At 37.0% G+C, this 26,527-nt stretch overlaps 2 protein-coding genes across 4 annotated transcripts; one reads left to right on the top strand and one right to left on the bottom strand.

The window, feature by feature from the left end:
* Positions 1-14,120: 14,120 nt before the first annotated feature.
* LOC662959 (nose resistant to fluoxetine protein 6) lies at positions 14,121-19,223 on the top strand. 3 transcript variants are annotated; one of them, XM_064359026.1, is made up of 10 exons: positions 14,274-14,385; positions 14,577-14,627; positions 14,689-14,885; positions 16,857-17,074; positions 17,125-17,377; positions 17,442-17,771; positions 18,059-18,246; positions 18,345-18,670; positions 18,786-18,928; positions 18,980-19,223. In XM_064359026.1, the coding sequence occupies exons 3-10, from the start codon at positions 14,727-14,729 to the stop codon at positions 19,133-19,135; spliced, it is 1,773 nt and encodes a 590-aa protein (XP_064215096.1). In that variant the 5' UTR covers positions 14,274-14,385; positions 14,577-14,627; positions 14,689-14,726; the 3' UTR covers positions 19,136-19,223. The 3 variants fall into 3 exon arrangements, with proteins under 3 accessions (XP_015835111.1, XP_015835110.1, XP_064215096.1); XM_015979625.2 differs by lacking the exon at positions 14,577-14,627 and having other exon boundaries at positions 14,121-14,385; positions 16,857-17,068; XM_015979624.2 differs by lacking the exon at positions 14,577-14,627 and having other exon boundaries at positions 14,121-14,385.
* A 1,513-nt stretch (positions 19,224-20,736) lies between these two features.
* LOC107397715 (uncharacterized) lies at positions 20,737-21,548 on the bottom strand. The gene is made up of 4 exons (XM_015978839.2): positions 21,488-21,548; positions 21,282-21,440; positions 21,074-21,229; positions 20,737-21,030 (listed from the first exon to the last, which is right to left on the bottom strand). Exons 1-4 carry the CDS (start codon positions 21,533-21,535, stop codon positions 20,854-20,856), a joined length of 540 nt encoding a protein of 179 aa, XP_015834325.1. The 5' UTR covers positions 21,536-21,548; the 3' UTR covers positions 20,737-20,853.
* Positions 21,549-26,527: the final 4,979 nt, after the last annotated feature.

Raw genomic sequence — 26,527 nt, 5'->3', positions numbered from 1 at the left:
TAAAAACCATGGCGAATACTCGAAAATCAAGAGGATAAGAGCATTAAAATCATCCGCACTTTCTATATGTGTTTTTAAGCCCGAGTAATCCCAAACGGTCCGTTGATTATTGCTCCATTCCCTTGAGTCGACAATACGCATTACGTAATTATTATTTTTTTAAATATTACCAAAGCCAGTAATCAATCATTTTTCAGGGTGGAGACAAAGCTTCTTAATAATTCATTTGTCTTTTGCGGTGACAAAGATGGATCGCTGCTTATTTCAGACAATGACGAACGAAACATACACTTCCAACCTACTTACGAATTCGAGTAATTGCGACATTGCACTCTTTTCAAAAGCACTCACATCCCTAATCAATATTCCATTAAGAGCCATCAATGTTTCGAATCGGCCGCTCATCTTAATACGGTCGCAAGAAAATGCACAGAATAAATATCAAATTTCAGCACTTGAATCAATCATAAGAGAAAGTAGAAACGAAAGAGAGAAAAAACCAAAACAATGCTGATCAATCATTCGGAAAGAAGTCAAGTCGATCGACGAGCAGACCCGTCAAGAAGGGATCAACATCTTTCAGATATCTCAGAGATAGAAATTAGGCAGAAATAAAATTTTCCGGAATGCACTGTATTATTACGTCTACAAGCGCAAAACCGCGTTTTAAATGTTATCTTGTGTGTTTATGTAATAACACTAATTAACTGAACGAAATAATCTTGAATGGATAATGCAATATAATGCAGTATGAGCATTGTTCCAGCGTATTCATAGCCGTTACCAGAGGCTAATACGTGCCAATTTACAAGAACTGATAATCAAGCTATTGTACCTAACACAACCTGTTTGAATGAGTTTGCTGCCGTTTTCAATGTTTAATAAACTCCGTGTTTTTGCAATCACGCTACATTTCTGTGATTTTTTGATTTAGTAAGAACCCAAATGAGAGGCATGCAGATAGCAGCATCGTATGTCAGCCTAATCGTCGAATTTAATTAAGCTAACAGCAGCGAGATAACAATTAATTACGAGTTTGGTGTTTTTATAAGGGCATAAACGACCCCCGAGAAACAATATAGCCAAGTACCGTACACCCATGCGTGTTTAATTCAATACCACGACAGAACAATAACAGTAAACTCGACGCTATCGCATCCTCGCTAAACAACATTTCCACATGATAGTGGACGTGAACATGGTCGATTTCACAACGAAAAAGGGCCCATTAACGCACAAAAAACACTAATAAAATAAAGAGATAAAACCGCATCACCGCCCTACGTTCGCATGATTACAAATATAACGTTAGGGCTCCGGTGCACGCCAACACTTGATAATTGAAATATTCCCTCCTGCCTATTATCTCTGCCAGACAATAAGTTCAGCTTTTCAACTAGTCACGCAAAACTTTCGCCGAGGCTCTTTTCACGCACGAATCTTCCCGTTCAAATACGCCCGAGGTTTGCAAATTCAAAAGCTCCAATAACCACGATTTGATAGCCATTCATTAGAGACGCCGAGTGTTGATTTTGAAAGGGCTGGGTCAGTCGAACCGTTGTTAACACGGACGATTTGTTTAAGATTAAGACAATGGTTTATGGAACGAGAGTCAACGCCAAATCCAAGGGGACTACGACATGACTCATGCCACCTAATCTGTTAAGAAAGGAAAGGATCAAGTGTTCACTCTCGAAGGACGTTTTGGGCTCACTTCGCACATTAAACGAAAAAACTTTAGAAGTCTTTATTTCAGCCAGAGATAAGGTAAAAAATACAAAGGGTGGAGGAGCAGCCACTTATAAACCCCAGGCGCCTACTACAAGGAAATCGATAAAATAAACACTTTTCCAAAAAACACTAATAGCTGCTTAATTCTATCTTTTATACCAACCGAAAACAAAAAAGCTAATTGTCGCTCCAATCATTTAAAAAACAAATAAACGCACTATTGGCGAATAAATTAAACATCTTCATTAGTTAGTTAATTTATTTAAATAAATACTTTAGTGACCATTGCAACAATCCAGTAAATTTTTTAGGGACAATTCAACATTTAAAATAATTCTACTAGAGTACAGCCTTTTTTTGTAATGACTTACAATTTAGTAACCATTTTAGCACTCAAATTACAATAGAAACGCTTAAGCAGAGGTTTAGTGACTATTACCATAAACATAACTTGAAGAATTTTTACTTGCTTGAATAAAACCAAAGCGGCGTTTAATGTGCGCAGAAAATTCCGTCGTGCCAAAATAAATTCGATTAAGAGTTCGCGTAGGCAATTTGAGTTGTTTTCGCCTGCGGTATAAAAATCAGTTTTCGTGTTTACCTCTTCGCATTTTTAGCGATTGAATTAGCGTTGTTGTAAAAGCAATTTGTCGCTAGTTAAAACCTGTCAGTTTTTCTTAATTAGATTTGGTCATAATTCACTAGTGGCTTCGGGTATCAGCGTGCGGTCTCTCCACGATTGTTTATGCGCCAATTTAGCACACTTAGTAGTTTGATGAAATCCAAGTTTTCGGTGACGCATTGCAGCTGTAAGACGTGGTTTATTGTGTCGGAGAGGAAGATAACGTTATGGCAGATCATGGGGATGGAATCAATTTTCATCAACGTGACAGGGCGTCTAATAGCTACACGTTAACAGACGCCAGCCATGGCGAGAGCTAATGAACGACGCCTGCTCAAATTCAAATAAGGCCCTATCTGTGAACGCACCGATGCTTGCCGACACTAGACTTCGGACGGCATAAACAACCAAAGCCTTTTCTTCACTTTAACCGAATAATTAGCGACGGAAGCGTCATTTGCACCAGGCGACTGATTTATCGCCAATGATCAAAGTGAACTCACACTCGCAATCAACCCGACTCGAGCTAATGACAAAAAATATTCATTGTAGGCAAATGTGATAAGAAGCGCTGGAACCCGGCCAAAAAACGCTAAATTGTTTATAAGTGACACATGTTGAGCATCATATACAACAAAAACATCTGGGGCGAAATAAACTCGCTGCTCACCCGGCGCATCCACCAAAATTACAAATAAAACTAAACATGTTTCCATTAAATGATAATTTTTTGCAAACATTGGTCGCGTTTTTTCATCAATTATTTGTCGCAAAAAGTGCACATCGCTTTCAGCAATTTTTACCCTTTCTATTGAAAAAATAATCGACAAACTTGTAATTTTTCCAACGTCACGTATGAACATTACTAAAATTCCGGAACTCATGTAACCTAAAAAATTTTACGAATTCTTCATAAATAAAATTACACTGATTAAATGTAACATTTTTCCGGTAAGTCTGACGGTTTAAATTAAATAATGGCAGTCATTAATTGAAAAATGTGAAATTTATTTGTCCAGCGCAGCCACAGAAATTATGCCGAGCTTAATACAGATTTATCAGCGTTTAAAAATCCATACAATTAGTTTGTCTGATTTTAATACCAAAAATTAATAAAACCAATTACTCCAACCGCAGAGTTCGAACACGTGTTTGGTTGTACGTAAATGTACCACAGTACGCAAATTTTTCTATATTAACTAAAATCTAAACAAAACCTACTAACAAGTCTAACAAAATTTCAATTTTGTTCCCGCTTATTTGCAGCACAATTTTTAATAAAATATCTCTGTTGTAAAGCAGTTTTATTTCTAAAAATAAAAACGGAAACACGCGGATCGAAATTAAATTATTAACAAATTATTTTTCCGGTGTATCTATTCGTTTAATTTTTTTATTTACTGTTAAAATTCATTTTTCTAATACTTACAGTTATTTGGTTACAATTTTTAAATGTATAATATGTTTGTTATTCAAATACTAAAGGAAAGTTCTCCCGGCGCATCCACCAAAATTATCTACATGAAGTTGCTTGGTTATTTTTATTTTTTAGCAAATTGAATTACCATTCTAAATGTATGAAAGCTTTTAATAAAATTAATTTCTAAGCCCAACAATTTAATAAATTCTAGAAATTTGCTTTACTGGTTAAAGGAAGCATGAGGGTTATTGTTTCCTACGTTGTGTTTGTAATAAATCCATTTATCTCTAATTAAAATAAACAAAGCGGAACTACAATGCGAGTAAATTTTGGCATAGCCGGTGGTTTAAAATAAAAATAAGATTTCGGACCCCATCAAAGAAAATTACTAGCCATTGTGGCAAACGTGCTTTGGACAAGAAGCAAATTTTTGTTGTTATTGTGTTCAATGAAAGCACAAAGTGACGCGTTTTATCTCAGTCATAAGTGAAGTTTTCGTCTGGAGCCTCCCCCGTGTTCTTAAACTTTGTTAATCTCAAGTGGAATACATAATGAAGGTCATCAGTAGCGTTTTCTTGATTGCGCCCGTGTGGATTTACCAAGATAGCGGAATTATGAACTATGTGCGACATCTCGAGAGAGCCGAGTCGAAAATTGCCGTAATTAACTGTGTACAACTGGGCGATTAATTGAGTGACCCGGTTTGAAGTTGAGGAAAAAATTCCACGATCGAATGTAAAAGAAGTTTATAAGAGCAGAAGCATGTTTTCGGGTTGGAAGAATGCGAAGATCGCAGCCATAAAATGGATTTAGGGCTTTTTTATACAAGTGATTTTCGACTCCCTTCAATCCCGATGAAAGACAAATAGCATTAAAAATAGTTGACCTACTTGAAACTTTGTACGGACCGGGAAAGAGATATTTCAAGTCGCTTTTTCAGATATCTTTCCCGATAACCCATGATTTTTAACACGAAGTGCAATGAGAATTAGCCCAGCTTGAGGTTGCAAACAAAGCGGAATATTTCAATTTTAAAAGCGACCGGAGGCTGAAAGGAACAAAAATCGAAAAGTTGCATACATGCAACGACTCAAAGACTGCATTTCGCAATGGAAATTATTTTCTGAAACATCCATTGGGAAAACGAGAGTCGCGCATTTGTAAGCCAGCTGGAATAGTAGGTATTTATTTAACGAGATGAGTAAAGCTGGTGCATATATCAAAACAAATCTTACCTTAAAACCACATAAAAGAGATTCAGTGTGTCACATAAGCGACAATAAGTGTTACTTCAATTAAAATGTAATAACCGCTGTGATAGTCTCTATAATTTTTTCAATGCGGCCAAAACTTTTGATGCAATTGTAAACAAAATAAGTCTTGGAAATTTGAAAGATCTGTTTTGGTGAGGGTTTTAGTTCAGCATCTGCGTCGCTCTAATAGGTGTATCTTTCCTTAATTAAAGCAAACAAAGCAGACAGCAGCAAAATTCATTGTGTAATGTCAGTTAATTTCTCCCAAAACCTTGTGAAAAAATGAGCCAACGTTTTGCGTATTATCATTTCACACAGCGTTCTTGATAATTTTCGAATTAAAACCCTTCCTGGCCCAAAATCCGGTGATCGATTCGCAATCTATCAAAAGTGTGCATAAAGCCGATCAGATCTGTAGTAAAAATGACACTTTATTGAATTCTGATGCGTGAGTTCGATGCAAAAGCGAAAATTAGAGCACAAATCGATAAATCTCTCTTATATCTGGTTTATATTGGGTTACACCTATTTCTCATGCATCATCCTGACGTTTCGTTTTCGCGATATTTCCAAACAATTTGTTTTCGTTAAAACGCCCAATTCTGCTTGAAATCGGTGCAAATTCCACATATCTTATTATAAAAAAATCGGCGCCGTTTAGGCAAAAAATCTCCCTTCGTATTTATTCTCACGTCTTGACCCTCGGGCCCGAATTGAATACAAAGCGCCCATCTTTAGAGCTGTTGTACATTTCAAAAGGAGAAGTAATTCGTTCGCGCCTTAACCAAATTGGAATGAACAGGGCCCTTTATGCCCGTCCCATGTCTCGTGCTCTGCCCTCGCCTGGGAAATACTCTCTTGTATTTGTATATCGATTCGGCGCGGCTTTTATTCCGATGGGCCTGTTGCTCATTCGCATTGTTTAATTTACATGGTTTTATCTGTTATGGTCATTTGATACCGCCGCTGCGGAATTATGAACCAGCGTTCAATTCGGAGTAATTATAAAAGAGCGATTTTCATGCGCGTAAAAACCTTGCTGGAATTTGCCGCTTGTGTTGAGGTGAAGTGGTGCATTCGTCTATGTCTGTGTCGGCAATAACTGAAATGCATACAACACGCTCTGTTATCTATGGTCCAAGGGCCACGAGAAGTATTTGCATGACGTCCTATGCATTGGCCGGAGTACAGTATCCGACAGGGATGATGTATGAATCCAGCGCTGGGTTATTACGCCAAACTGCATGCCGATATGTACCTGAAATGTCACCGGCGGCAAAAATAAAGTGCGCAATTCGACGCCGGTTTGTCAGCTCGAATACGAGCCAAAAGAGTGAATGATGGAACTACGAAAAGTCCACTTGTATTATTTGGGTTTTGCTCCTGATTTCTGCGAATTAAACCGAGTAGCTTTTTCTAGGTGTTGCGTTTTTAATTGCACTTAGTTTAGTAAAATATTCACAACTGCAGTGCTTGTAAAAGGGTTTTGTTCGTTCCTATTTAAATAAACGCTTGCAATGTAAGTATGGAATAAAGAGATTCGCCTTATTACCTCGTAAGTTATTAAAACCTTGCACTTGCACTGCGCTCTCCGTCTATTCTCCCTTTACACCATTGTGGCGCTTCCACGCTCAAGTTTGTCATAATAAAGTTGAAAATAGTGTTTCCCGGCGTCAAATTCGCGTCGTGTTTGAAGTAAAATAATTAATTTCGCTATTTAGGCAAAGAAAAGTACACAGAGATGATTCGTAAAGTAAACATTTTTCCCTTTAATTGCACGCTTTAGTAACAAACACCTCAAGGCACGTCAGGGTCGTGCTTGTTTGCGTTTATGGGATGAAGTGGAAAGGCAATATTTATCTCTTCGAGATGTTTAATTGTTAAACTTGAAAAAAGTTGGGAAATTTGCCTCCCAAATTCGGTGTGTACATGTGGAAGGTCGTGCGAACAAACAGAGCCGCGTTGCCATTTCACTTTTTGATCGGCACCGTGAGAGTGAGTAGTGAAGTCATTTGGAAGTTACTGTAAAGTCAATTCCAGTCCCTAACTTGCTGTTCCGGTCCAGTAGAGCTCCGGTGTGTTCACAACCGGCCGCTTTGCACTAACCACTTTCTCACCCCTGCGATCATTTGGTAGTAAAATTTATTTCGCCGGCCCGTTTTTTTACGATTCCTTTTCACGAATTTTTCCCCCTTTGGAAAAAGGCCGCTTGACGAATAACGCGAGATAAGATAATGGAAAAACCTTCGCAGGACTGAATCTTTGAACAATTCCTTTCTCTTCATTAACCTTTTGTCATGCTAAATAACCCTCTTACAAATACACAATTGCAGACTCTGTTTGGATCTAATGAAATTTTAACTTTCTCAAAACCGGCACATATTCAAATCAGGGCGAAATACGAGCACTTCGATTTAATTTCAGCGCAAGAACTCAAGTGAACAGTGATTACTTCGTACTTCTTTTGCCCTGCGGACGTACAAATAGCTCTTGATGGAAAAGCACTTAGCCTCTCATTTCTGGCAAGAGCAATTTTCCAATAATAACTTAATGCGCTAAAAATTACGATCTTAACAACAGACACAATAAAATCCAATTCGTCTTATGGTTTAGTTAATATCCAGAAATAGACTGATTTAATGTTTAGCAGTTACAAAGTTTGTTTGAAGAACCAGTGAATGTTTAGAATAGTTCAGTCAAACAAAACTCTCTCTGATTAAAACCAATGCTGTAATTCGAGTGTCAAATAACACAGACGTAAAAATAAATCCGACATAAACAATTCTGTTTTCTCCAACTCCCCTGTTATTCTGTAACCAATCTTGGAAGTCAAATTCAAAGTTTGTGTGACAAATTTAACTAATAACACAGATACGTTCAGACTTTATTTATTATTTTTTAAAATCACTCGAGAAATTGGAAAAACTTTGAAAATGCGCTGATATAACATAAACTGTGGTTACAAAATGATCAAATTGCCTTTATTGTTACTCGCTAATCGCTTATTCGCTCGGTATTATTCCGCCAATCTGTTTAACCTGCAACCAAATATTTGAGTTTAATTTCTGTGTTATTTCCTGGTAAACAAGCGTCCGTCGAACAATACCCATCTAAAGTTAAAAAGCTAAACGTTCGTTGAACTGCGCTCATATTTCCTCGTGTAGTTGCTTTTGTAGCACTTCCTCAGCGGCGAACTAAAACTCGTCTCTTCCGGGTAGATTTCAATACAAATAGTCAACTTGTTTGCGAGTTTAGTGTGTCAGAAGAAAGTTTAAAATGTAGGCACGTAGTCACGTCAGATGTAATGTTACAAGATCGTTACTCAGCGTAATCAAAGTGTAACAAGGCGAGCACTACAATCATAGATTAATGTTATGATACGTCAAAGGATATGTGGAACTATAATGCGGGAGTCAGTCAGGTCGAAGAATCGCTAAACAATGGCGGAATTTTGCATTCGGCGAAAGCTGTGCGAATAAGATAAAGCCATCGCAATGTCCCTGAGATTAAATTGGATGGGCGAAGCGGCGGCTAAAGTGTATTTTTAATAGTGCGAATGGAGTCATTATCCGAAATGCTGACAGTGGTTATGGTGAAAAAAGCGAGACGGAAGAATATCGGAGAGTTAATTAAAATCGTTGGTTCTTGATACCGGGTGAATGATGATGAAAAAGTAACCGCCGAAACGCTGCAACGATCAAATTAAGACGCCGGACTCGGCAATTTAAACCGACAATTCATTTCGGATAACCTGGAAATAAATGGACGCATTTCCGTTTAATATTTTCACTTGATAAAAAGCCGGCGAAATTGAAATACTAAGCGTATTTGCATAAGAATATAAAATTTCCTTATTTACTGAGAAGCGAAAAACGCGGAGATAATCCCGCTCGTAACACTAATTAGTCGAGAATTCGAATCTGGCTTTTTCGCGATTGACGAGGTAGTTGAACTATGCCATACTCGGGGTTTAATTAGATGAAACTTGGCGCGCCATGTTAATATTAACCCTGGGGGAAATTGCGAGCGGACATTTTGTGGAAAGAAAAATATTCCCAATTTCCACTCATCACGGCCAAGTTGAATTAATTCGTGCATGTCAAGGCAAATCGCGCGATTACTTCTCTCTGTCATTCCACGAATTTACTTTTATTAGCGCTACTTCACTTCCTTATTACCCTCGCACGTAATGACAACTCCTCAATTCTATAGTTTATACGAGAGGATAAATATAAAAACGCTTTATGACGCCGAAGCTTTACAGCGAGACCAAGATTTAGAGCCCTCACACGCAAGATTGCCTCGTTATACAAATTACTATTATACGCCTCTCTTCTACTTAACATTTGATCACCGGAGGCTTTAAAACGAAACAACGCCAAATGGAAAACGCAAACAAGACCTTAAAGCCCGGCATCAGACCCGGATTTCGCCTCGTCAATATGTAGAAACAATAGTAAAATGATAAATTACTCCCCTATTGTGTCTAGACGGATAATAGCTTTTATATGGCCCCAAGAAAAATTATCTGACCGAAATATGACATAACATTTATTTTATCACCAAATTATTTATTGCGAGGAAAATATCTCGTATAAGCGCCTTACTCGCCAAATCCCAACAGAAACAGACGGCTGAAATACATTCATAAAATATTTATAACCTACAAACATTAACATTTCTTAAACTTTTAATAATCTAACGCTCACACACTGTTTTGACCCGGCGCCTCCACCATTTTTCTAACCAAATATTGACGCATTTTTACATTTTTATTAATTCAGCCTTCGTATTAGGTCAGCAGTAATCTCAACTGACAAATATAATGTATCTCTGCCAATGCATTTGAAAATTGGTTATATGACAGTTATAAAATTTATATTTATTTTGCTAGACTAACAATTCACTAGCACGTATAAATTCGAAAATATGATCAATAATTTATAAATACCTATGAATATTAATGTTAAAATAATAAAATCAATCAAAAATTTATTTAATTTCGCGCAACAATACGACTCTATTTCAACCCGTCAAAATGTAACATGTAATTGGATACGATTAAAATGTCCTTGTTTAGTTTAGACCAAAATATGCATTTTCCCTCTCTCGCCGTGGGCGTCCGATGAAAAAATCAATTTGACTTCAAGTTAATTCTGTAAAGCACTGATCCGAATTTAGCACATTTGGAAAGTTTAAAAGTTTTAACAAGCCGAAAACATTTTTTCCACCTTTCTTCCCCCATTGAATCGATACCTTTAAAGTTGCTTCGCTTTAGAAAATTTGAGGTCGCGGCAATAAAATAAAGTGTACTTTTATAATAAAATATTCTGCTTTAGAGGACCAGCACTGTAAAAAGCACAAAGCAAATATTCCATTTTAATAAATAATTCATTACCTAAAATCTACAAACGAAATAAATAAAATTCTCTAAAATGTGTGCAAATTCGTCGATGTGTTAGTGAAAAAACACTGGCGCTGGCAAATGTGCATATAAAAAGCATTAATTAAATTTTTAACGAGCTGTTAATGTATAGCGAGCTTTTGTGTGGAATATAACAAATCCAAATCATAATTATTCGAGAAAATCCCGAATTATTTTGGCTTTATTATTAAACTGTACTTTGGCAAACAATCTGGTTTGAACAAAGAGAATACCTCCCAAATTCAGATTTATACACACAATTATTTATTCAAATCCCAGTCTCAGCGAATTAATGGCTCTCAACCTTTGCCATTTCTCATGAGTAATATTGGCAACAAAAATTGTCCTTATTTAGTCAAGTGTCCCCGAGTAGTTACTGAAGCGATTTAAAGTAAAATTAAAATTCTGGCGCTATTAAGTTTTATTACCATAGAGTACAAAGGAAGTTCAATGTCTGTTTTAATTCATTCTTTATTACATTCCGGGAGATTTCGCCGAGATATAAACGTTGAAATGTTATTTTTTAGCAGACGTTTGACGATAACACGCTGCAATTAGTCGAAACGTTAATTAGAGTCAAAGTGGCTCGAATTTATTTGCGCAAAAGTCGCACAATAAAATCGTCATTTTGCTAGTGAGATGAAAGTTTTGCCGCGTGTACAGTTGTCGTTTTAATTCGGTGTTGAAAACTACAAGGACGATAAATCAGATTTTCCCCGTCATAAAAACTTTGCTACCGGATGCCCCTAAAGTGTCACAAAGCAAGTATTTTCACTGCATAATGAAGATTAAGCTCGACGATAAATAATGCAAAACGCGCAAATCGCGAACCACCGACCCACCGAAAACTTGTAGTTTATTTTGCACGTGCTGCGGCGATTTTTTCTTTTCTTTGCTCGAGCACGCCGACTAATCTGGCGGCGGCTTCCTCCTGTAATTAGCCGAGAGGCGGCGGTTCGATACACGACCTAATGAAGCCCCCATTCAAATCGCGGATTTCAAGCAATCTCCGCTCGATTCATCTCCGATTATTTTTGTTTCCAATCCGCATCCAGTTTAGTCTGCAAACCGCACGCTCAACGAGATTTATTCCGCAGCTTTTTTGTGCACGACACCGGGGACTCTATAAATAAATTCATTAATTAAAAAAGCGCGATTCGGGGCTTTCGCAGCCTATTAAGCGCCGCGGTTCCGGGGCTACAACAGACGAAACTGATGTAAATTTACTTACAACAATAAGCTCGCGCTCGAAATTTTATTATCTGCTTATTCGACCTGCTTCATATTTCCATTTTAATCATGGAATTTCCCTAATAAAAACACGATTCGATTCGGGCTGATTGTTGAAAAATTGAATATCGCAGACGCTCCCTGAATCGAGTTTATTCAAAAGAAAATTATATTCGACAATATGGACGCGCCCACAACGATATTCGCGGAAAGAAAGGCCTGAACCGATTTGGGTTTAGGTATTAATCCCGGATTATGAAAAGTAAAAAGTTGTAATAAACCGCAACTTAAGCGTCTTATAAAATTTCATGCAAAACCTTTACATCGACCTCTGTAAACAGCTGAAAACAGGATATTGGAAACCGTGGCATCAAAAAAGTCCTCATTTCTCCAGAAATTGGGAAAATATCTATGGGGTATTATAAGACGCAAGTTTTTCTCCGGGGGATTGTTATTAGCATTTATATCACGTTTCCTCTCCGTGGTCTAGATACCACGCGACGAAAAAAACAATAATTTATAGAGCATACGATACTAACAAACCGAAAAAATCCCGAGATGGATTATTCCCGTGCAAACGCTTCTGATTGATTAATTCGCGGATTATGTTCGGAGGTTTTTTGCCTTAATTTATGTGGAAGCTAGTTAAGTGTGTGCTCAGCAAAGTGAGTTTCCTGTAATAAATTGAATCGTGCGCACTTCGAAAGACCCTCAAAAACCCGACCGATTCAGCAAAAACTCAATGTGTCGTTCATAATTTCTGCAATAGATCGTTACGAGGCACATCCACGCTGAATAATTCACAATAAACAAGATTAAGACGGTGAAATATTAACAGCTTTTAAAAAATCCTCAGCTCTTTCTCTTGGTATCAATGGTGCGGAATGAATCGATGTGTAGCCAGAATATGGCGCTTTGTAAAAAGACCGAACTTTCCGAACTATTTATCTTGGATATGGATATCTTCGGGAAATCGATAAAAGTTAAATAATGCAGAAACGAGTGGAAAAGTAGCGAATTTTCCGCAACCAGACCCGAAACATGTAACACAATACATGCACAGACCCGTATGGGCTTAACACGGTTCATCCTTTATTTTATTCAATATCTCGAATCTTCCGCCCCGGAAAAATACTAAAACCACGTAATTATTGATGCAACGAAAGATAACTGTAAATTAATTAATTCAGTTATCTCAACCCCCGATAATCATGAGTTATAATTTCGCGTAACCCCGCCAACATAAACTTTCAGTTTCATAGATTAGCGAAAAGGTTAATGTCAGGAGGGGTTGGACCCGTGTAATGTCATAGGAGAATTAGCGCTAAAACCGGCGTTTTCAAGAGAAAAAATTCGTTTCTTGAGCAGGTCATATTATAGGCGGAGTAGGGTTATGTAATTCCATCGTGAAAAACGACACCTGCTTGTAATGTAATGCTCTGGGTAATAAGTAACCTGAGAATAAATGGAGCTGTTTTTCTCTTGGTTAGCTCGACCCGCTCCGAATTACCCGAAAGAATTGTAGCCGAAAACAGTATAATTATTCAAAAAAGGCGGAAAAATTAATACCTGTCGATAAATTAGACTTTTTCCGACAATGCGATTCGTTAATAGGACGAGTTTGAATAGCGACGTTGATGAGATGAGGTTTAAACTCGAGTCAATAGCAAAGTCAGCACTCGACTCATAATTATAAAGCACTAAAGGCTCGCCGATCGCTTTCGAGGATCACTCGTAAAATGGCGATAATATCCACACACTAAGAATGCTGATGAGAATTTTTTTAAGAGGATGTCGCCCTTCCTCCACTTGAATTTTAATATTTTAAGCCCTAGGAACTGTCACACGCAGCAATGACATGTGCCACATGCAAATTTTATTACACTGAATTTATTAAATCGACTACGTATTTAAATTTATACACTTGACCGACAAACCCCACGCGATTTTTCATGCCCTCGGAAAGGATTCTTAATTTACTCACAAACACCACTTCCACTCGAAGACTTTATTAAAGCGGGGAAATTGAACCATTCGACTAGTGTATAAAACTTACAAGACTGACACTCACCGCGGAAGTGCCAAATTAGAAAATATAAACTCCGGACGAAAAAGAGAAAAATTGCCACAACATGAAAAGTTTTTAATTTATAAACAAACAACGAAACTTAATAGCAATGAAGCAACTTTGTGCTTGATGTGCTTGTGTAAAAATTAATTTCGTGTGAAATAATGTGTGTTCGGTGACGTGGAGTCGTATGTCGGTAACTCCGTCCTAATAACTATAAAGTTGTCGTTGCAAGTCCCATTAAGTTGGCACACACATGAAGTTTTGTACACTACTCCATAATAGAAATATCAAAGTTTTGACACGTACTTATTTTAACGCCAGTGTCTGCCTCTATATAATCTCACGAAGGAAACTTTAGCGTTATTACGATGAATTTAGCGAAGAACTCTGCTAAATTAGCAGCATGTATTCTGACTTGTTCTATGCTAGACGTTACAATAGGTTTATCCCCGAACAATGCGAGGGAATCGGAGAACGAAAGAAAACCTGTGAAATTAACGATGAAACAAGGGCTGGTAATGAATCAGGTTATTGGCACTTACACACTGAACGACCCTCGAGATCCCTTGTGCAGAAAGCATAGTGAGGAGTATCGAGTTGGCCTGCGTGCAATGGAAACTTGGGCCTTGCAAAGTGAGTCGAGAAAAAATTAAATTAAATAAAAATGTCGATAGCGAAATAGCTTTATTTTGTTTCAATTTAAAAACAAAACACCGTGCTGTTTGCTTCTCTTCAGGTTTCCCTAATAGAGCTTTGGAAATTCTCCTTGTTTATTAAACAAATACAAAGTGTATTCTCTCGATAACGTAATAGTTTTCCTCTAGGTCGTTTCATAAGAAAACTGTTACACTAGCAAAGACATTCCCTGATTCTATGTAAATAAGCGCATCGTGGAGGTAATGTATCGAAATAAAGCAGCGACTTTGTGCATTTTAGTGTTTGATTCATCTTCGAAATTGCAATCTGGAATCTTAATGGGAAACTTGGTGGAATACGGCGCCTTCAAGCAATGCTTAAGGATTTATAAGGCGACGCAAAATGGACCTATTCGCGGCAAACACTGCACTTTTCGGATCATTCCAGGGGAGGCGACACTCAGGACCGTAATGGCATTCCACAACGTCTCACGAAAGGTACAATTTGCGACGCCAAGTCACCGATTTTCGAAATTCTAACTGAATTTTTTGATGTGTTTAAATAATGTTTCAAAATAAACTGCTCAAAAAAGCTAGGGATAATAATATTTTGTTTTATTCCAAAGTATTATCTACAGTTTGAAATTTTTCGTTTCTAGAAGACACAAAAGTATAATTCTTAACGATAACATAGAAGTATATTATATTTTAAGTGATAGAAATGCATCAGTATATGGCAGTCAGAGTATGCGCTTGCGCTCGAGTGGAACACTTCTCACGAGCTTTATAGTGGCATTTCATTCACATGTGACATACCACACTTTATCTTATCTTATCTATTGTACAATATACCATTGTTTTCGGTGAGAAAAATCAAATTTCTCTCACCGAACACAATGGTATAAGGTACCTAAAAAACTGCACTTGTAAGATAATAGCATATTATAATATATAATATATAATATATAATATATAATATATAATATATAATATATAATATATAATATATAATATATAATATATAATATATAATATATAATATATAATATATAATATATAATACAGGGTGCTTAAAAACTGACGCACCAACTCAATGGCGGATGGTAGAGAATTGGTTACATATAAAGGTAAAAATAGTAAAAAAATTCATTGTATTAAAGTTATTGATAAAAAACCGATTTTAGATAAATGATATGTGGCAACGTTGTTTAACAGTCATGATCAGAATAGAATTTGATCAACAATAAAAATAAACTATTTTTGAAGTGGTTTCCTAGGAAATAATTCCAAGTGTTGGCACATCTACACATTGTGATTCTTTCGATGAATTTTAATTTTTTTAAATTAAAGAAACTACTAAAGTTTGATTAATTAATTAACAATAATTATTCATTGTTTTGTTATGGAACGATTACCTAGTGTGAAGCATGAAAACATTAAAAAATAATAAAAACTAAAGAAGTTAACACAATAAGTTTGTAGCTTCAGATTTTTTAAAATATGACTTTAGGAATTTTTTCAACATTTTTCCCGTAATCAACACTTGCTTCTCAATAACGTCCCACTGAGTTGGTGCGCCAGTTTTTAAGCACCCTGTATATAATATATATTATATAATATATAACATATAATATATAATATATAATATTTAATATAATAACATATTATATTATAAGTGATAGAAATGCATCATTATATGCGAGTGAAAATTTTCACTTCTCACGAGCTTTATAATGACATTTCGATCACGTGTGATATATGATGTTTTATCTTACAGGTGCATTGTAAAAAAATTCAAAAAATTCAAGTAAATGTCCGCATGTAACATAGTTCTACGTATCAGTGTTCGTAGTGACCTGTGTTGCTATAATTATGGAATAAGCTCATTGTTTTCACCAATTTTCCCCAAATTTACTCACTCGTGAGTAGAAATAACAGTTTTATCTCTCTTGTGAGAGAAGTTTGATTTCTTTGTAAGATAAAAATATTTTTCAAAGAAAACGCATTTGTTATTATATTTTATGCTTTCGCAGATTTTATCCAATATCTCTGACTTTTTTCGATCGTGTATTTCACAACAGGTTTTATAAATTCGCTAATTACAAACCAGAAAAGCAAAAAACTTCGAATTCATTGATGTTTAACAATTTAACAATTTTGTTAGTTTCAATGTTAATTAATGAGTTTTAAACTAAACTAAACAAATTTAAATTACACGTATCCGTTTATAATACCGATCAGTTTTTATTTAATTATCAAATATTTGTATATATTTGTTTTGCTATTTAATGATAATTCGGAGTTGAAGCGCGATTGCTGGCGCTTAACTGACATTCTCCCTTTGCCACCGAATGTTGAATTGAGCCCGAGCTGAAAAAATTGTGGTCGCTGCAAAATCCTCTTTGTGCCAATTAAACCCCACTCAACGTATCCATTAGCGAAATCACGTCTTTAAAATGCTTCTTGCAGCGTTTCGATTTGTTGAAAAAGAGCATAATTGAGGGTGTGCGTTTAATGTGGTCCGTGTGTATCCCGGATTCGTGTCCATCATCGGACGTATTCCCCCATTTCAACAAAACAATATCCGAATTGGTTCAGGGATTAGACATAACCGTAACGTTGGCGGAAGAAAACTGCATGACTTTATCGAGCGGCGGCGAATGGAGTTCAAAGGAGTATTCGTTTTTGTGAGAATTGGCGCACTTGTGGCACCGTTTAATCCAATTTAACTTTTCAGGATTTTAGCAGCTTGTATAATCTTCGGCGTGTTGGTCTGCACGATTATCGATCTCGTAAAACGCGACAGTAATCACTTCGTTAAAATATTTTCGGCGATTTCTAACGGTCAGAAACTGCTCGCGCGTAAAACCAATCACGAGCTGAATTGCTTGCACGGAATTAGATTTTTGAGCACTTGCTACGTCATGTTCGGGCACAGGTTCATGACGGGGATGCTCTTTCCCTCAATTAACTCCTTGCAGCTGATTGACGTGAGTCATGATAAGAATTTCGACGAATTTAATTAAATTCAAGCGAGATTCGGATTTTTTGCAGTGGGTGCTCGAATACACGAGCACGCTCATAATTGGAGGGACAGTCTGTGTGGATTCCTTCCTTTTTGTCAGCGGAATGCTCGTCAGCTATGGCTTCTTTGAAAATGTTACGAAAAATAACAGATTTAATGTGGTGTTTTTTTACGTTTATCGCTACATAAGGATCACTTTACCGCTCTCTGTTGCGGTCATTCTTTATTCCACTTTTATACAGCGTTTCGGGGAAGGGCCTTTATGGCGCGAGACCTACCAAGCCATGCAGCTTCCCTGCCAGTACTTCTGGTGGAGCACACTTCTGCACATTCAAAACTACGTCAATCCACAAGCTCTGGTCAGTTGCAAAATCAATGATGCTACCACCAGTCTGAATAAACACCTCGTCTAATATTTTCTCCGAAATAAACAAACACAACTTTTACGTTCGAAAATAAACAAACTACTTGCATTAGCATGAGTGCACAAACAAACGTCCTGAAAACTAAACAACCCTACTCTAAAAAATGTCTACAGAGACCGAAACACTATATACAGCAAAACCTCCCAACAACGGACACCGAGCTGAAAAGCTGTCCGTTGTTCGGAGGTGTCCGTTTCACAGCGTAAATAAGTTACTTTTAGTGCATCCCTCAAACCTGGTACCTGACTTGCGAAATGGTTTATTATTACTTTTCGCCGGTGATTCTCTACCCTTTGTGGAAGTGGCCCAAGATTGGGTGTCTAATTCTGGCGCTGACTTACATCGCCTCAGTCGGGATTAATTTTTCGTTGGCTTGGACGCGGGAATATCAAGGAGGGATGCCGTTAACGTGAGCGATTTTAGTGAATAGTCTGAATTTCGAGTTAATTCGACTTTAATCTCGCGCTGTGAAATAATAAAATCTTCTAATTGACTTGTTCTTTTCAGGAACCAGCTTTTTCATACCGAGTATTTCCAGCGGCATTATGTAGCTCCTCACGTCCGTGCATCTCCGTACATAATAGGATTAGGTTTTGGTTATACGATATTCAAAACAAAAGGGAAAAAAATATCCCTGGGCTTATTTTGGAAGCTAGTCGGCTGGCTAGTGGCAATAATTTTTCTGTCGTGTGTGGTTTTGGGTTCGCACGTTTTTCAGGAGGAAAATCACGACTACAACCGTTTAGAATCGTCGCTGTACCTTTCCTGCTCGCGATCGGCCTGGGTTTTGGGGATCGCCTGGATTATATGGGCGTGTGTTCACGGCCAAGGAGGTAATAGAAATAATTTTTTCGCGCTCGTTTAATCATGTTTGAACAAAACAGCGGTAAATCTTCCCAACAATACCGAAAAAATTTCATCAACTTGTTTAATGCTACCTTTTTTAAGGCTTTGTAAACGACATTTTATCCCTGCACGTTTTCCGCGTACTGGGCCGACTCGGTTACGGCATTTTCCTTTTTCATATGTGCTTTCAGTTTTTAAAGGACGGATCAGGCCAAATGCCGGCCTATTTTTCAAATTTCCACATGGTGAATACTCCGGGCGAATAATTCACACTTTATTAACGCTTTACGTTTAAGCTGTACTACTGCTTCGGAGATTTAGCGATAATGATAGTCGTCGGAGCACTTTTCGCCCTCTGCTTTGAATATCCCTGCTTAACAATTGAAACTCTACTCTTCGAAAAAAACCCAAGGAAAATTTTATTCAAACAGACTATCTCCAATCTACCATGAAAGCCGATTTTATGCACAAATGTCTGTAATGTACAATAAAACCGGCGTGCTTTTGTCGCTTCTTACAATACACGCGTTTCCAGCACGATTCACACGTTTTATTTCTTCCAACAAACACCAATCTGATTAAGGCGCCTCCACATTACCCAACCCAAACTCACCTCGCTCCGAATTAATTATTTATGCCTCCTGGCTAACTCATAACTTTGCACAAATCGAAAAACAAACTTTTTAATTACTATTACAAAGCGTCAAAAACACAAAAACGCTTCAAGAAAAAAATTAAATAAATAAGAATTCGAAATTTTTAAAATTAAATCGTGGGTAAACAGTACCATTTTCATAATTTGTAATGTTCGGAAATACTTACAGTGCTTGTGACACTAAACACTCACGAAGCCATTATTCAATAGCCATGCAGCTACATTTCAGTTAAAAAAGTTATTCTAATGTGCTTTGCCTTGTTGAAAGTTTCATTTGTGTCATTAGAGCCGAAGATGATATTGTGTAGCGAGTGAAACATTAACGACTCCATACATCATTGATTTTTCTTTTCATAGCTGTTTGAAATGCATGTGTACTTCATTAGACTACAATGTGGGGCAATGTTGAATACATTTTGCAAGTCAAATGGGACCTCAGCAACATGTGCGCGGATACATTCTGAAATACATTATGCAAATAGAAGTATTTGTAAGAATCGTGTGACCCATATATCATGTCGAATTTATTAATAAAAAAAGCGAGTGGCGAATTCCGAAAAAATGCACAAAGCCCAAGAAAATTTCATTAAGAATTAATTAGCACAGTGATTAAATTTTCGCACCGAAGCCTGTTGTGGTACAGTACAATTTGATTACACGATGCTCGCGCTTTTGAAGGAATTTTTTAAGCGGGGTGAGGGCATTATCATCTGTTTAATTTATTTAAAAGGAGCTGGAGTCGCTTTTTCAATAAGTAATAAATTAGGGACATTCTCGTCTGACGATGTTAATATTCTTCACGGCATGATAAATCCTTTTCTTACTCGCGAATGAATGATAATGGAAAGTACTTCAAACAGAAAGGGAGATATTCTAATCTGGTCCCGATGGATCCGAGTTGAAGACAATTCGGCGCCCCCGAAATTTGGTCATATCACGGAAAAGCGACACGTCAAACGAAAATGGAAGGTAAATTAGCTTCCGAATCTGAACCGGGAAATAAATCACGTGGGAATCATCCGGGGCCTCTCCTTCGAGACTTCCCGCCACAAATCACACTTTAAAACTTTGCACAACACGCGATACAAGCATCGATTTTTTCATAATTTCAAAAGCTCGCATAACAAGCGGAATTTTACTAACGACGTTTCCGCGTTTCATACTACATTTATCTAAATGTTGAAGCTGTCAAGTGGTAAATGTTTCGGAAAAACTCTCATCACGACTGAGAGATAAGAGGATCCTTTAACCTTGTCGCGATAAAATACGCCTGTATTTGCGTCAATTAGAGGAATTCGCTTCAATTAAAAGGTTCGGCGGGAATACACCACGTCCTAATCATAAAAGAATTTTACGAGACGCCATTTAACAGGCGGCAATAGAGATAACTGATGTTCCTCGCAATGAAAGATTTTATTGTTCCAAAGATAGTTTCCTACCGGAATTACAGTAATACACCTAACCAAACTACTCGCGTTTATAATGGAATCAAGCAATTTATTTTTTAACGTTTAACTAAACGCCATAAACCCGGTTATTCAGCTTAAACCGGGCTGTCACAAACCACTGAAATCTCAAAAGCGGAGCCCCCGATTTTCGGACAACGTTCATCTGAATCATGTAGCGTCCAAGAGGGACAAATTTCGGAAACTGGCTTTCATCGGGCATAAAATTATACAAGTAGTAAAAACCCTACAAAAGAATGAATCCGAAGAAATTCAACAACAAAATTTACTTTCTTAATATCGCATCCTTCCAAGTTCCCAAATTTCTTAATGAAACTTGTAGTCCCGTAAATATCTCTACTCCAATACTCGCAAACATTATAAGTGGCTTCCATGCCGGTTTTCTTGTATTCGTTGCTCAAAAATTGATGGACGCTTGTCGTAAACTACAAAATTTTAACCCGAATTTGACTCAATTTCATCGTTTGTTAAACCCACTTGGAGTTTACGGCCGTCCAAATCCTTCAGTAACACAAAGGACACGTTCAGACAATGATTCGTCCTGTTGTATTTCCTGAACAAAAAGTAAGCATCTCGTACCAAACTCTTTTCATAATAAGCCAGCTCAAGTTTCTCGTAATCAACAATATACTCGTACTGGAAATCAATCTAAATTTAGGTTTTATTGATTGGAAAGCACTTACAGCGACGCCAAACATGCACATGCAAGCCACAAACAAGTAAAGTAGCATTTTTCAGTTTAAATGTTTTTAAATTATTTATCGCTATATATCCTGAAAAGATAAGATCGCTCATTACGCTAGCATGTAGTGCAGCGTGACCAATTTTAAATTCATGCGACAAAACGCATTTCACACGTAAACGGAAATCTGGGTTCGAATTTCAAATAATCGCATTTCTTCTTATTATCATTTAATTTGATTCACTGAGGCCTTTCATTTTATTTAAAATTAAAATCGCCTGTTGGCTAATAATAAATCGGTGTTCAAATTTGTAAATAGTTCCATTGGGGAGTAATTAAAAAAATTCCATCGTGTTTTGATTGTGCTAAAATTTGGAACAATCATGTCTGGTTTAGCCACAAATTTACTGTTCTGTGAAGTAACTAAATACTAAACCACGATTAACATCCATATTCATTTTATTAACTACCCAACATACGTTCAATAATTTAGCTCAAATTTGGATGTTATAAACCACTGAAACTTTCACACTAAACTCCTGAATTTCGCATCATATCCATTTGTAACTTCCTAATGGTTGGAATCGCCGAGCATAAAATTGGACAAACAGTTTGTCTGTAAATACTCTCATGAAAGAAATTAATCCAACTTTGAATTTTTGAAACATAAATCCCTGAAACAATGGCGAGTCATCGCCAAAAAATACGCATTCTTTCCAACTAATTTATCATAGTCAAGGGCGTATTCATACCGAAAATCGAATTTTCGTTTTAACTACAATTAACTCTATTAACGGTGACACCAAAACGAAATCAGCGTCAGGACGAACAATGCGATTTTTTCCGTAAATAAAATGTTCCCAACTTTACAAATAATTCGAAAAGTCTAGATCGATACTACGAACAAAAATAAAAATCACACTGCGGTTGCACAATTTTTTACAGTTAATTAAAAGTTTGGGATTTTTAGTTTTTGTCACCGTGTTCAATCCACATGACGAGTTGAATTTATTTTCGTTTTATGGACCCGTTTGGCGCAATATTTTAACACGCAACTCCTTGCATAAAATTAAGACGTGATAAATATCGGCTGAAATTGCCTGAAATTGAGGTATTATCACCATTGACGTGGTTAGAGGACAGAAAAAACAAACAGAATTTTTGTGAAATGTGGTGCGTGTTCGGATAATGTACTTTTGTAATTCCCAGTCGGCACAAATTATTTAATCACGTAGTAATAATTTTTCAAGCAGGATAAAATTAGCCGAATGATAAGGATCGGCCATTAGAGAGTGGAATGAATAAAAACCGCGTTTTGATAATTTTAACAGAGCGTTTAGGGTTTTGCGTTAAATTATTCAATAGTTGGAGGGTCGAATGGAGGCTTAATTAGCTGGGCTGGAGTTGGGACAAGTTGGACAAGACTTTGTACTTCGATTTTTGACGTGTAATCAGATTTGACCGGTCTAATTTAGCGTGGAAATAAATCGCCACGATAAGAATCGGCCACAAATGATGAGTATTTAGTGGAAGTAGCGATTTCCTTTAGTTAACAGGCGGTGGAAACAGAAACAGTTGGGGTTTTTCGGGTCAAGGTGAGTGATGCCTCCAAGTTTAATCCAGACTTCATTACTATTTGATGACATAGAAAATGCGAAATGTAATAAAAAGAAATGAACCGAAATATATTTACATGCATGCGCAACATCGGCCTGCCTCGGGAATAAACTACATTAAAGTTGATTATTTTTGCCAGGAAATTGTGCTAATGATTTATTAAAAATTCGTTACATTTCGCGTCGACGTAAATGGAGAGTTTGCCGTAATTAAACAAAGTTTATCCTAATGAATTTACGCCTTTTTCTCCCGTTCTGATCAATTTTTCACCGGGAAAAAACCCCCCTCATTAACAATACCCGAGGATTTACCGAGCGCAAATACGTTCGTTTGCTCACAAACGGTAAACAGTGGCATTGTTCAGTAAACAATTTCTATTTCGAACACGCCTCAAGTAACTAAATCCGTTTCTAGCGCGGGGTAATCCAAGTCTTCTCAACACGTGTACAACGTTATATATCCGCAAGATCTCGACGGTGATTAGCTCTTTAAGGTCATCTCGAGGGTCCTTTGAACTTCGGAGTTGTTAAGCTTGTGGGATATCAGTGGTCCCCTGCAAATTATCTTTATGGATGCATTACCGGGGACCCGAGCTTTATTCTTTAATTTTAAGCCCGAAAAACGACACCCGAATCCCCAACGGACATTTTTAAAACCTACAAAAACTCAACCGAATAGAAATGGCGCGATTTATCGATTAACTTCGTTTACATTATTTGATAAATCAATTTTCACGCCGCACCGAAACGAGACAAGTTCACAATAAACGCCGCTTTTGATTTATGGCAACCAGTCCGGAAAGAAATATTTAGCGACAATTGGACGGCCTTGCAAAAATATCACATTCACCAAACTTGTTCCGTATTCATTTGCCTATTATTGCGTCCCCCTAAGTATTTTGTACAATTTTTCATTGACTTGAGTCCCTTTTCACGACTGTGCCCATTGTTCATATCTTTACTTGTTTAAGGTTTTCTTCACTTGTTAAAGCTCTTCCTACATCACTAGAGCTTTTTTAAGTTTTCAACTTCAACTTGTTGGTTGTAAATATTTTTACCAGCTTTCATCATAAGTCGAACTATAAAAATTACCCTGACTATCGTCTGTAAGTTTTTTTTAATAAAGGTTCTACTTTTACGGTTAGTTTTTCATTTTTTTTATTTTTTATTTTATTATATTAAAGTAATTAAACATATGGTATACTTTTATAACAAATTATAAATCTGAATCTACTAATAATTGTTTATTATAATCTGAATTTTGCTGGTATTAAGTTTTTTTTTTCACTTGTTGAAGCTCAAAGTCACTAGAAGTTTTTTAGGTTCTCAACTTTAACTTGTTGGTTGTAAATATTTTTAATAGCTTTTAACAGAGGTCTATCGTTTGTAATTCAAGAAGTTTTCTTGAAAAACTTCTGCTTTCGCGCTATTACTTGTTAATTTTTTTATTTAATTTAATTGAAACTCATTAAAAATACAGTATAATTTTATTACAAATTATAGGTCTCCATCTCTTAGTCTTTACATGATCTTGAGTATTTCACCGTTAAAAAAATTCAGCTTGAGTTAAGCTTCTTTACTCGTACTCTAATCCTCCTTTTACTTTTTAGGCTCATTATTGGAATCAGACTTGTTACCAGTTTTCCTGAATATTTTCAGATACCATGTTTTACGATTTTAAATAAAACGTCAAAAAATGGCCCAACAAATCCTCCTTACCCACTAAGGCACTTAGTTTCAATTTGTAATAAATAGCAAATTTCTCCTGCGTCTGGAGATGAAGCTCTGGTGTCTGCAAACAAACCAGCGGAGGTGTTGGTAAAAAGACTTTGGCTAAGTAATATTCCGGCGTCAACCTGTCGTTTCTAATGAGCGGCTCCGTCGTCTTAATTATAATGTTATAATGAAGTTAGTTTGTAATAAGCAGAGCTCATTTCGCGATGGTTTCCGGGAAGCCGGACCGGAAATGCAAGACCCTTCTTTTCGCTTCGTCTTTGTCACAGTTTTTTTGTTCGTTTAATTTCCCGGACCCGTCTCAAATAAGGATCCGAGCTTCAAATCGGATATTTACAGCTGCTTCTTTCACGAGATTCCTCCTATGCACTGCTCTGCTGAACCAATAAATTGACTTACCGCCCTCCGCATCCGAAATTATGATATATTTCGTATTTTCGCCCTCGGAAATATTTTTTCGCCGACTTCACCTAATTGCCAAACCATCTGTGTGTTCTCACGTCACGTAAGACGCTTACGTACAAGCATGACTTCAACGGCGCCGACATGCGGTGGAAATCTTAATAAGACCGCGAGCGGCGCGGTTTCGCACAAGTACAGAAATTTTACTGAGTAAAAGCCAATTTTACGCGCTTGTTTAGCTCCGAAAAGGATTTTTATCAATACAAACGACTTTGAAATGAGTTTACGAAGACATCGCCATGATACAAAAATCAATACGGACGTGCTTTACATTCAAATTTAACTTCACCGCTCGGATTCATAAGGGAATTTCGACAACGATATTAAACATTTGCTTACACCACTCGATACGCACTCGCTCCAATTATACACAAGACGGCACCAAATTACGTGCACGCAAAAATTACCCGACAACGGATATCGGAGACTGAAAACCAATCTCCGAACCCAACCGAGCGTAACTCCACGAAAATTAAATTCCATAAACAAAAATTACACAAAGCGCCGCGACCATCAAATGCACAAATATATGTATAAAGACAGTAGAGTTTCCCAAATTTTTGCAAAGCCAGAAGAGATCCACGAAAAGCACGTCTGATCTGCGAAACATGAGACAAATTATAACGAAATGCCACCGAGCACAATCAAATAAAGATCAAAATATCAGAACCGGCGAGTAATATTCTGCGAGACATTGATTTATTGTAGGATTTTCCTCAAGACAACATAAATATTCAGTCGCCCGTTGTTAAGGCCCGTTTTTGTAGGCCCCCTTTTGATGATTTGGAGCCGTTTCGACTTGCCTTTTATTAAATCGGATAAAACAGTGTCGCGAAAATTCCACACGTGAGAAAAACGGCAATCTCGCCGACGTTTCAATCACATGAAAGAGAGAGTCGTCTCGTAAAATTCATTGTGTTTTTGGATGTATACGAAATGAAAATACGACCCGTTCCAGATGCTGGGAATAATAGAACTATTTTTACGCTGGAAATCGGCGTTTTATTGGCGCCGGAGATGGATCCAAATTAAACAAATTTAGAAAATTTAGTCTTTCGCTCCCATCGTGTGTAATTTAAATCTCAACCCACACGCTAATTCTATTTCGAACATTGCCGGCATAATCGAGTTTTAGTCTATATCAATTATCCTTCCTTGAGGCCTTAGAACGCATTTGCAATTTTCGTTTAAACTCTCTTTTGTGTTTTTCCCCGGGATCGTTAATTTCT

Source organism: Tribolium castaneum, chromosome 9 (assembly GCF_031307605.1).
Source record: "Tribolium castaneum strain GA2 chromosome 9, icTriCast1.1, whole genome shotgun sequence".
Lineage (NCBI taxonomy): Eukaryota > Metazoa > Arthropoda > Insecta > Coleoptera > Tenebrionidae > Tribolium > Tribolium castaneum.
The sequence above is the reverse complement of the archived record's forward strand: the minus strand, read 5'-3'. Positions and strand labels throughout refer to the sequence as shown.

Bases quoted from the DNA above. Each gene is read 5' to 3' on its own strand.
- LOC662959 (XM_015979624.2), top strand. From the start codon at position 14,121: ATGAATTTAGCGAAGAACTCTGCTAAATTAGCAGCATGTATTCTGACT. The intron at 14,386-14,688 runs GTGAGTCGAGAA...TGTGCATTTTAG, and splicing joins GGAAACTTGGGCCTTGCAAA to TGTTTGATTCATCTTCGAAA. The intron at 14,886-16,856 runs GTACAATTTGCG...TGCTTCTTGCAG, and splicing joins TCCACAACGTCTCACGAAAG to CGTTTCGATTTGTTGAAAAA.
- LOC107397715 (XM_015978839.2), bottom strand. From the start codon at position 21,535: ATGCTACTTTACTTGTTTGTGGCTTGCATGTGCATGTTTGGCGTCGCT. The intron at 21,441-21,487 runs GTAAGTGCTTTC...ATTGATTTCCAG, and splicing joins TGTGCATGTTTGGCGTCGCT to TACGAGTATATTGTTGATTA. The intron at 21,230-21,281 runs GTGGGTTTAACA...AAAATTTTGTAG, and splicing joins TGGACGGCCGTAAACTCCAA to TTTACGACAAGCGTCCATCA.